Below are 12,060 nucleotides of genomic sequence, written 5' to 3'. Positions count from 1 at the left end.
TGAGATGTCAATATGTCCGAAAAAAATGGTCTCAATGTGAGATGTCTCCTGAGAGTTTGTATTATGGTATGCTTAAAAATGTAGGCAAAAAATAATTAAATGCAAATTATCCAGTTATGGCTTACTTATCACGATCATTTTTAGTGATAAATTTTTGATGGAAGACCTTTTGAAAATAAGAAACCCATATTAAAAGTTACGATTCTCATAAACACAACTGCAGAATTGCACCGAAAAATATATATGGGTGGCATTGATGGCGTTTAAATACTTTTTTTTTTAATTCCTGAACGTCTCACGACTACATCTCTGAGACATTCAAGACCATAGTGAGAAGTCTCTGAGAGGTCCATTGCTATGTGGGAACCCGAGAAGAATTAATCACTACGATGTACAACCCTTACCTCCTCCACGTAATACTCTTCCTCCACCGCACACTCGTACTCCATCTCCTCATGCATGCCGCGGTCCGCTGCCAGCTCTGTGCCGACAACTGCACCCTCTCCTTCCTCCTCGTCGGCACCGACCACTTCCACGCCATCCCAGCCCCTGCGATCCCTCCTCGGCAGCGGAGGCAGCCTCCCTGGCCCCATCTCACCATCCCTCTGGTGCAGCGCCACGTGACGAACAAGGTGCGCACGCAGGGAGAAGGCACGGCCGCACACCGGGCAGGCGTACGGCCGCTCTCCCGTGTGGATGCGGGTGTGGAGAGCGGCGTGACCCCTCTGAGCAAAGCGCTTGCCGCAAACGCTGCACCTGGTGTGTAGAATTAGTCACCGTTCAAATTCATTGCACAGTTTTAGACCCTCCAACGGAATTCAAGCTAGGTTGGAATTAGCTTTTCACCTGATTTACAAGAACTAAAAATATAATATCAACCATCTGCTTCCTAAGGTACTGCATGAAAAAACTTTGTACAGCACAAGTGCAAAGCTATCGCCACCAAGGATAAAATTCAGCATAAAAAAATTATTTGGCTTACACCAATTTCCAATCCAAGAACAGGCGGTCCCCGACTTTCGTACACAATGCGTTCCCGAAAACTTGTACGAAAGTCGAATGTACGAAAGTCGAACCATTGACTTCCATACTAATTAGGGGTTACGTTCCATAAGAGCAGAATTTACGTACTAAAACATTTTTTTCACGGAATTCATTTCAATTGACTTAATTTTAATAATATGTTAATAAAACTCCTCAAATCGTCCAATTTCTTTCGAAAATACGCAGAAAATGCAAATAAAAGTTTATAAAACAAGAACTCCGTTGGCTATCGAGTGAAACTTCCTCTTGGCGTTCAAGTTGACATTCCACTTATTACGTCCACTATAAATACAGTAAAACCTCTATGTAGTGAACCTCTCTACATCGAAAACCTCTATACATCATACCAACCCTCTGGTCCCGTCAGTTTTACATGTAAATTTATAGGCAAACCTCTCTATAGTGAACCTCTTTATATGGTAAAACCTCTATATATCATAGCAACGAGACACCCCCAAGACGGCCTAACTACCTCCGCATTTCGTACCGAGACAACTAGAGACCATCAATGCAGCCGCGATAACGAACATGGAATGACATTATTAGCGATAAATGTTTCACGCTTATTTTTTTCTTATACATCTTTAATAATTTTCACGTTAACCATTAGTTTGGGCCATTTTGTTCCATATGAGAGCATACCTAACAGTAAATAAGAAAAAGGCATCCAACTCTCCTAATCATATTAAGTGGTAGTTAATGATGATGATGACAGAAGACATTGTTTTCTCTCAAATCATGGTCAAAATCTTGCGATAGCAATCGCTTTCATTTACTTATGGCTTTCTTTTCTTGTAAGTGCTTACATACAATGTTCAGTTAATAAAAGAGGCGACCAGCGCAGCTTATAATCACTTGCTGGCGAAAATATTTCAACCAACTTCTCTCCCATCCATGGAGACAGAATTACTCGACCGCATTGCTACTTCTGCTTCTAAAATGAAAATATTTCATGAATATACTGCAACTCGAAATAAATCAAATACAATTTTGCAATTATTTCATTCCCACATTTCCCAGTGTAGCACTTTCTTACTACCGCCTTGGTAATTTTTTCTATGCTTTCGTGAACGATCGTAGTTTATAATTTATTGCGCTTAGCGACATATGCCTTGCCTGCGTATTTATGCTGCAAAATCTGACTCTTCCATCGGGAGTCCGGGATGTCAATTTCTAGCAATACTGACAAACATCAATCCATGCGCGACAATGTTAGGTGAAGGAGACAGCTAATTAGCTGATATGCGGTAGGGCAATGAAATTTCTTACCGTCGCCGCCGCATTCTAAAGTAGTTCGCCCAGCATTCTCGCCGGGAAATCACGTTCTTTCGCAGACCTAGCATTTTTGTGTACCCCTGACAGATTTTTTCTTCAGAATGCATTATAATTTGGAGAGAGAGAATTCAATGAAATTTTCAAAATTGTGCTCAATTTCTTGTCTATTTTTTGCAGCAGTCACATGTTTATTTATATTTTTATAATTTTTAACAAGTCACATGTTATAAGAATGATAAATCAGTTCTCTAAAAGATATTATCAGGAGTATTTTCAATTATTGCCCATAAAATATAAAAATTACTTAATTAATCATAGGCTGATGATGGATTCGAGAAATAAAAGAAGGCGACTACTTGACATTACCACATAATTAGCTATTTCTCTAGCCATCAACGAGGGCTGGCAGAAGGAAGATGTAGCAGTGACCTTTGGAAAGCCATCATTCACCCTGACATCTATTTTAAACAACCAAGGAAAAACATAAACTGTCTATCTAGGCTGCACAATTAAAACACTCAGGCAGTGAAGTACGAGGATGAAGAAATTATGTTGAGAAATATAAAACTATTGTACTTTCCTCCGAACACTATTAGTAAATTGAATAATTTCTTAGGTCAAAAGGCATTAACGAAAACAGCTGGTGACTTATTTATAGTGAAAATGACATTAAAAAGTGCTCATGTAATTGAAAACATTATTTCGGAAGAGTTTGAAAAAAATTTTAAGCAAAACCAATAACTAATTTATTTTCTAAAAAGGCCTCTTTAACTAGTTACTTTACCTTTGTGTAATCCTTTTCCTAATGTGTAACTGTAAATATATGTTCACTTATGCATGCATATATGTTTAAATATAGTTACTTAATGATTAAAAAGATAGTAGCACCTTTCATTTCCCAAGGATATGAAAAAATGGTGCCTTCCACTAAAACCTCTCTATAGTGAACCTCCATACATCAAATTGCCCAAATTTTGGTCCCCTCCATTACGATGTAAAGAGGTTTTACTGTAAAAGGACATCTCAAGAAGCATAACAAAATGTATTTGTTGAACCCGCACTCTGGACACCTTTTAATTTTTACACCAAAATTTGATATTTGGCAGGTGACATTCGTCATCGCGTATATTTCGTATGTTATTCAAAAAAGACAAAAGACATACGGAATTCGCGTGATATTTCGTGCAATATCGTTGCTGATGGTTCACATGAATTAAACAGCACCCAAACGAAAAAACACAATTAGAAAGAAGGTCTTACTAGCTTTATTGAAAGCTATTCGATGATGTCTAGTCAACTTCTTTTGAAATATATCTTCAATGAAGGCTTTCTTCTTCTCTTGATAAAGGAGCCTATAGCAGGCAGTCTATCTCCCAAATAAATCACCTAGATTAGACTCAATTACCAATAATTCCCTTCATTATATACGTTCGTATTATTCGCAAATACTGCCGATACTGCCATTTGAAACAATTGAATGTTGGGATGCACAATAAACATCGCGGGAATTTTAAAAAAATTACAGACCAACGTCCGAAAGTCCGAATTTAGCGTACGAAAGTCGAGTAAAAGGTGTAAATTTTGAATGTACGAAAGTGCGAATTGTACGAAAGTCGAGTGTACGGAAGTCGAGGACCGCCTGTATACCACCTTACTACATGTATGAATCCACCTTAGAGATTATTATTCAGGGTTCCCCCGCTAACTAAATTATAAAATTCACTATTTTTTTAAAAGGATTATTCACCGTTCAAATTCATTGCATATTTTTGGACCCTCCTACGGAATTCGAGCTAGGTTGGAATTAGCTTTTCACCCGATTTTACAAGAACTAAAAACATTAGAATTTAATATTAACCATCTGTTTTCTAAAGTACTGTAAAAGACAACTTTGTATGCCCGAGTATGCGCACAAGTGCAAAGCTATCGCCACCAAGGATAAAATTCAGCATAAAAAATTATTTGGCTTTGGCCGATTTCCAATCCAAGCACACCACCTTAGTATATACAGACGGACTTTCCTACAATCAACTTTTATGCAATTTGCACTTTCGTACATTCCAAATTGACACCTTTTAATTGACTTTCGCACGCTAAATTCAGACTTTTATATGTTGGTCTATAATTTTATTAAATTCCTGCGATGTTTCCTGCGCATCCCAACATTCAACTGTTTCATGTAGCAGTAAATGCGGACAATACGAACCTATACGATCGCAGTGTTGACTTTAATCAAGGTTTTTATTTTTAGAGAGACACAGCTTGCTATAGGCTCATTTATCAAGAGAAGAAAAAAGCTGCAGTTCAGCCTTCATTTGAGAGATTTTTCAAAAAAGTTGACTAGATACTATCACGCAGCTTTCAATGAAATCAATAGATAAAAGTGCTTCTTTCTTATAGTGCTTTTCCCTTTTCGTGCTGCTTAATTCATGTACGACATTTAAATCATCAGCAACGATATTGCACTAAATATCTACTGATTTCCATACATGTCTTGTCTTTCGTGAATAACATGCAAAATACCCGTGATTGCGAGAAATACTGCGACGAGAAGTCACCCGCCGAGGAATTTTGGAGTGAAAATTTAAAGGTATCAATAGTGAGGTTTCAACAATTGAATTTTGTTATCTTCTATATTATTTCTACTGTATAGATACCTTTTTCTCAACATATACGCAACCAAACTCTACAAATAAGGTACCAAAATGTACAGAATTCATCAGAGAACATGCAACGGCATATCTTACTTCTTACATATTGCTATTGTTTCCTAAAATTGGTTTTTAAGTAATTAAAAATAAAAAACTAAATATTCCTGACATTAATGGTGCACAAACTGATACGTTTGTTAATTTGCAACAATATCTCGCATTCTTTAAATAACTTTTATCAAAATGCGGCTTATTCCACATTCAAGTCTCCTGTTGATACACAAGTATCATGCGCGTTTAACAGAGGATAGTGTAATTACTTCCAATGTTGTGTTTAAAGAGGTCCTCTGACCTCAATTTGTACATGAACATTCCAATTAAATTTGTACCTAAGATCCTGCCTTTTTTTCTACATTTTAACATTAGAAACGCGCCTGTGGACCTGCATTGAAAAGAGCGGGGGAAGCCCGATGGGAGCGGGCACATCACGCTCGTTTTATACTGTTACCCTATTTGGTGCCTTAGGAGTTGGCCTATGTGAATGGCAATACAGTGTGTAGATTAGACATTGGGCCTGATGCACATAATAAATTCCTCACCATGACAAATGTTATCCTTATTATTATATTAATTGGATATATTCCTTCAGAGGCTCTCGTTCAAAAATATTGACAAAAAGAATGACAAAGTACGAGTTCTAGGGTGAGAGATTGACGTCCGATGAAAGAATCTCGCTATTACCGTGAGGACTGGTTATCCATAGAATGGTACTGTTTAAAGTGAGTAATTTCTGCTGCCACATTTTGTTATGGGGTAACATCAGCTTTCAACTTATGAGCAAGGTCTGGAAATGCATCTTGTTTTTATGTTGAGGAATAGGGTGGTTTCCTACTATTTTTTTATTGCCCAAATCGAAATATTAGTACTCCTGCAGTACATATTTTACGCTTTTGGATTTTTAAGTGACGATATCTATTTTTCGCGATTAAATGAAAAGTGAAAATTTTCAAGCGCTCGAAAACGCGACGGCTAAGTATAAAAGCCCGTGTGACGTCATTCTGGTTCCGGCTACCGCCGTGTGAAGGCCACCTTAGTGAGAGGCTATGAGCGCCGCTACGACGTAGGCCATCAGGTAGCATAGTACCGTGCTAACAGGTAGGGCTTGGCTTAATAGAAGATTATTAATACCCTATCAAACGAAGGAAACTTTCCGACAATAGGCAGTTTTAATAGGTGATTATTAAGAGATGTTTTCCTGAGCTCTGTGCCTCATGCATGCATTGCTAATCTGAGACGATGTAAAACTCCTATCCTCTCGTATCGAAACTAGGTCCCTGTGTCGTCACGCGGAATGGCATCGCATGGGCGCCAATCTGACCTTTTTCAAATGAGGATAAAATTGACCATTGCCATTCGTCTAAACTGGGATTTCTAAAACCAAATAATTTGCGTATTATGAATACACTAATGGTGGGTAACGAATCGCAATCAATGCCTTTCATTTTCTTTTACGAAGGAAACTACTCCATTGGGCTTTTTGGTTACTTCTGAACAGTGGCGCCGACTTAATGAGGCTGGAGGGGGCCCGAGCCCCCCCCAAAAATTTGTTACAGATGTAAGAAAAAAATGTGCCAGGCTTGTCAATTTTCCCCGGAGTGTCCAGATATCGAGATTCGAGTGAACAGGGTTCTAATGTTGATCATATGACTCTTCTTAAAGGCTTAAAAAACTTAAAACTTACTACTTATAAAATTTACCGGGGCAAGGTCCCCGGTTAGGGTCCCCCCAATATTTTTTGTAAGTCGGCACCCCTGCTTCTGAAATTTTCGGTTGGACATGAACGTTCCCATTTCTGAAAGTTCGTCACTTGAAATAAGTTGAGGACTTGCTGGATTTAATACTTAAAGAGTGCTGGCTGCTAATTTTAAAGCCCTACTAAAAAATCCAGCCATTTTCACTAAATTTGTACATTTTTTTAAAACATTAGCATCAAAAATATATTTATATCGGTGGGTATTTCAGTAAAAATGACTTCAGACTTTTCTCTTCTTTATGAATGAGTTGAATAACATTTACTGTTAATTTTTAAACATATAATTTAGAAATGAAAACCTACTGTTTTTGAAAAATAAAAAAGTTGCAACATACGATTTACCGCCATAACATGCATAACAATTTTTTATTACACTCAATTTGAACCATTTAAAGCATCAAAATCATAAAAAAGCATTGCTCCAAGCAAGACATTACAAATCCTGGATGACAAAAAGGGTCACTGCACCCTCAACGAAAGGTTCTTTCCGCAAAAGAATTTTCACACCAAGTGGCCTAAGATAAGGATGCCGGTAGCTGCAGAGGAATTTTCATCCTCAAGACATTAAAAGAACTCTTATTCCATCAAGGATTTGATTTTTGAAATAACAGAACACCTAAGCAGTAGTACCACGGGCAAAATATTACGGCTTCACGTGTACAAAGCCAATTAAACAGAAAGACGTAATATTACGTCCATGGCAATCTTCAGAAAGATTAACAGGACGTAATATTACGTCCATGGCACGCAAAGTATTAACCTGGATCCGCCCAAAATATTTTTTTTGAGATTAATAATTCATATTCTAGGGGAATGGTAAGGGTCTCATTTTTACTACATTCTGAAAATATTTCGTTGATCGGTTGTTTAGTTTCCGAGATACAGACTGTGACATAAATGTCACATTGGGCGGATCTGTTGTCTTTTGGTGCAAGGTAATATTTCCCCAGAAAAAGCAAATATTTTTCGCATTTGAGCTGCACTGTTCATTTAAATGATAAAAAACACTAGAAAAACATATTATTAATTACGTACACTATTTTCAAGCTTTTGTTTAAATTTAAAGTAAATTGTTTAAAAATATAGCAATAATTTTCAGAGTTCCATTGCCCGCGATTCATAAATTTTTCGATGTAAATTGTGATTTTTTAAGATGTAGAAGTGTTTTGGATTTTTTCAATGCTATTTCACAAGTTTGGGGTATATTTAAATTTATAATGTTTATATTATAAACTTGTCAAATACACATCAAGAAAAATTATTTTAAATATATGTATAAATTTAAGTTTTCGGCAGTAGTGTTATGAAATTACAGAACCTTGAATTGACACAATCAATGGATTTGTTGAAGGTACATTTAAATAATATTTTTACATGGCTAATAAGTAAAATAGTTGAAAATGCATTTCCCTATTTTGGAAAATACATAGAATAAATATACATGTTTTAAAAATATTCTCACGACATATAAGGGTGTAATACCTTATAAAATTGAATTAAATTTGAATCAATTTGTTTCATATAAACTAAAGATTGCTTTAGAGTTCAATGCCGGTGTATACGTACCATTTTGAGTGGTAAGTAGTAAAGCAATATTTGTCCATATTTCATGCATCGCATGCAGTGCATTTGACGGAAGCGCAATGTTCTCCAGCACGGCGACGCAATCTTTTGAGACTAATTGATCATTAGCATCGTAACATATTTCACTGTCTGCCTCTGTTGAAAATGAAGTAGTACGGCGGCTATACTTGCCTTTGCATCGATGTATGGTCAGTAATGTTTGCATTATTACACGCCTGATCTCTAATTGTGACATACAATGGCCAGAATTCGCTCGTGAACAGATTGTGAACAGCTTCAGATTGTGAACAGCTACATCCAAAAGTCAAGGAAAATATTCCACCATTACCACCAAAATTGATTGTCCTCCGCTGAATGAATTACATGCAAGGATGGATACCAAAATACTCCACAATCATACTCCTGCCAAAAGAGAGTTTTTTCAGTGGGAAAAATCCCTCTGAAACATTCTTTCAATTTAGTGATCTACAGCGAAGCTACCACAATTTGTCTATTATGTCGGGCATCGTATTGTCTGCACAGTGAAGGTATCTACTCATCACAAAGAACCTATTCCTTCGCTATGCTAGGGTAACCATTTAGTTGTGAGCACCCCCAGAATCTTCCCAGGAGCATCGCAGGATGGAAACCAGTTACAACCTCATAACAGTAAAATCCCAATGAAAATTTTCATCTCCTCTTTACTGATGCTAGAAGATGAAAAAACAATAGAAGTAGTATAATTATCTATTTCTGCCATGAGAAAAAAGAATGTCATCCGAAAAAACCATTTTAAAAATTTCTACACCTAATTTTTCCCTCCATCCAGGAAGATCTGTTTCGGGGAATAACCTATTTCTTACAAAATGACCTTCTTGTCGCAAATTGGCAGCTTCTCTTTTTACTTTTTGCTATTGGAGAAGTGATGTAAGCTTCGTTGACTTCGAATCCTTTTCCTTACATCTAACTGGTACCGAAATACTTCAGGACTTCTCTTGAAATTCATTAGTATTATCATTACCAAGCTGCAAAACAAGCTCCACTCTTGCCCGATGTCTTCCCGTTAAATTTTCCACAAGTCCACCAGCCTGGTCATCTGCAATGTCCTCATCAGTGACAATTGCTGCTTCTGGTAGCTCAAGGTATATTGTACTTCGTCAAAGTCTTCGTTTTCCGGAAGCTATTTGGCTTCACACAGTGTAATATCTCTGAGCTATCGATATCCCTTATATTAAAAAATTTAATTCAAAAGTAATTACCGGAATAAAAGTTAATAAATGCAAATTTATCGACTAATTGATAAATAATAAGTCTTTTGGCGAGAATACGAAGGAAAAAACGTTGAAAATGGAATAAATTCTAACTAGAGCATAAAATTCGAAACTTTGAAGATTTGCATAGGGATCCGCCCAATGTGACATTTATGTCACAGTAACATTTATCAGAGTATATTACAGAAATGGAAAGCAATACCAAACATATTAATGTATTATTAATAATTTTGTATCATTATATTGATACATACCAAAAATTGTCGCTGTAGCGCATATAGTTAATGAAAAAATTAAATATTTACACAAAGCGAACGTCCATTTTTAGTGTCTAGGGAAGGCGCATAAGTACCAGGGGTACTCAAAGGATAGGTCTTCACTCTCACTTGACAATTCTTACCTTTAATTGAAGCACTTAGCTTCCTCTTTCTTATAAGGTATAAAACACAACAATATACCGTGCCCGAACGATGCAAGAGCCATTACAGTGGAGCGATACAGGGTGTGACATTTATGTTACATTGGGCGGATCCAGGTTAACATCACCGCGCGTTGCTCGTATCCTAATGATACGGCTTCCCTGCATGACACGGATGTATATGTGTGTAGCGGGAATTACCCTTGGCGTTCGGAATGCCTGTGTTTGTGAGCACCTTGTCTAATTTTTTGTCAACAATAGGGTAGTTTCCTTCATCAAAGAAAACGAAAGGCATTGATTGCGACTCGTTACCCACCATTAGTGTATTCATAATATACAAATTATTTCGTTTTAGAAATAACGGTTTAGACGAACGGCAATGGCCAATTTTAACCTCATTTGAAAAAGGCCAGATTGGCGCCCATGCAATGCCACTCCATGTGACGTCACAGGGACCTAGTTTCTACACGAGAGGATAGGAGTTATACATCGTCTGAGGTTACCAATGCATGCATGAGACACAGAGCTCAGGGAAACATGTCTTAATAATCACCTATTAAAACTGGCTAAGGTCGGAAAGTATTCTTCGTTTGATAAGGTATTAATAAACCTTTTTTAAGCCAAGCGCTACCATTCAGCAAGGTACTCAGCTATCCGCTAGCATCCTGCGACGTATCAGCGCTAAGCCTCGCCTCAAGGTCACCTCACCGGGCGGGAGGGGGAACCAGAAATACGACGTACGGAGATATTTCCCGGCATTCATACTTAAGCGTCGCGTTTTCGCGCGCTTGAAAATTTTATTTTTTTCATTTATTCGCGAAAAATAGATGTTGTCATTTAAAAATCTAAAAGCGTGAAATACGTACTCCAGGAGTAATAATCTTTCGATTAAAGCAATAAAAAAATAATAGGAAACCACCCTATTCGAGAATCCAGACAAGCAATACGCCAACTACTGGCCGAATTCGGAAGTGGAGCTCCGAGGATACCTAAGGAAACCACGTTGACAAATCATTGGTATTTCTGGGAATTTAAAGATTTTTCTAATTACAGTGGAGCTTGGTTAGTACGTTCCTCCTTAGTACGTTTTCCTCCTTAGTACGGCGATTTCTTTCGGTCCCGGTACCATCCGAACAAAATACAGGTAAAAGAATTTGGTTAGTACGTTTGAAAAAATTGCGCTTTCCTGGTTAGTACGCTCAATTGCTTGCCGTGACGCAACCCGCAATTCGTTCTCTAGTGTCTTCTTAAGGGTCGCAAACGTCTGAATTCATGATTGAATTTATTATTATTAGCCATTAACATTCTTCCATTCATTCCACATCTCTTTTTTCTACCGTAATTTATCCAAATGCGTTTCTGAATTCTTGTGACGTGCTGAATTATAAAATGCGGCCATTGTTCGGGAATGTTCGACTATGAAAAACTACAGCCAATAAGAAGCCCCCCGAGCTCCTCACCTTCTGTTGCCTTTGGAGCGCTTGGGAGTGCCCACTGCTGCGCACAAAGTTCGTGAGTGGGCAATTGTTGCTATTGCACGAGTTATCATGATGAAGAAATGAGTCTTAACGGTATTAGACAATTCCCACATTATCTAAAGCAGTACTGCTCCATAAACTCGACGTCGTGCGTATTTACTTGACTACTGTTGCTGGAGCAGACGATCCTCTGGATCTCCACGCGAAGCTTAGCTTAAAAATACTTGATCTCGGAACGAGAGCAGACGACATTAGACAAATTTTGAAAGTAAATTTCAAGTGTTTAATATAAAATTTTCTTGTAATTACGTCGTAATCGAATAATCTTGCGTGTCATCAGTCGATATATCGATCGATTTTACAATTGAAATGGTACTATCATTCCAGAAGCGAATGTCTACGGCTGTTGCCGTAATTTGAAAGTCAATATAAGTTTGCCCAATTTTTATGATGTTTAAAAAACCAGTTGACTTACTCCGGGTTGTTGTTATATTCTCCGAGTACGCTGTGAGAAAGAAAAATGACTTGTCTTCGCTTGTCTGAGCTT

At 37.5% G+C, this 12,060-nt stretch overlaps 1 protein-coding gene across 2 annotated transcripts in view; it reads right to left on the bottom strand.

Moving 5' to 3' along the window:
- The window catches only part of LOC124172899, a 96,212-nt gene that overhangs the window by 22,340 nt on the left and 61,812 nt on the right, over window positions 1-12,060 (bottom strand). For both annotated transcript variants that reach the window (XM_046552403.1, XM_046552404.1), the window contains one exon: window positions 405-756. In XM_046552403.1, the coding sequence (XP_046408359.1) occupies window positions 405-756 (352 nt within the window). The remainder of the gene's footprint in view (window positions 1-404; window positions 757-12,060) is intronic.

Source organism: Ischnura elegans (assembly GCF_921293095.1).
Source record: "Ischnura elegans chromosome 13 unlocalized genomic scaffold, ioIscEleg1.1 SUPER_13_unloc_3, whole genome shotgun sequence".
Classification (NCBI taxonomy): domain Eukaryota; kingdom Metazoa; phylum Arthropoda; class Insecta; order Odonata; family Coenagrionidae; genus Ischnura; species Ischnura elegans.
The sequence above is the reverse complement of the archived record's forward strand: the minus strand, read 5'-3'. Positions and strand labels throughout refer to the sequence as shown.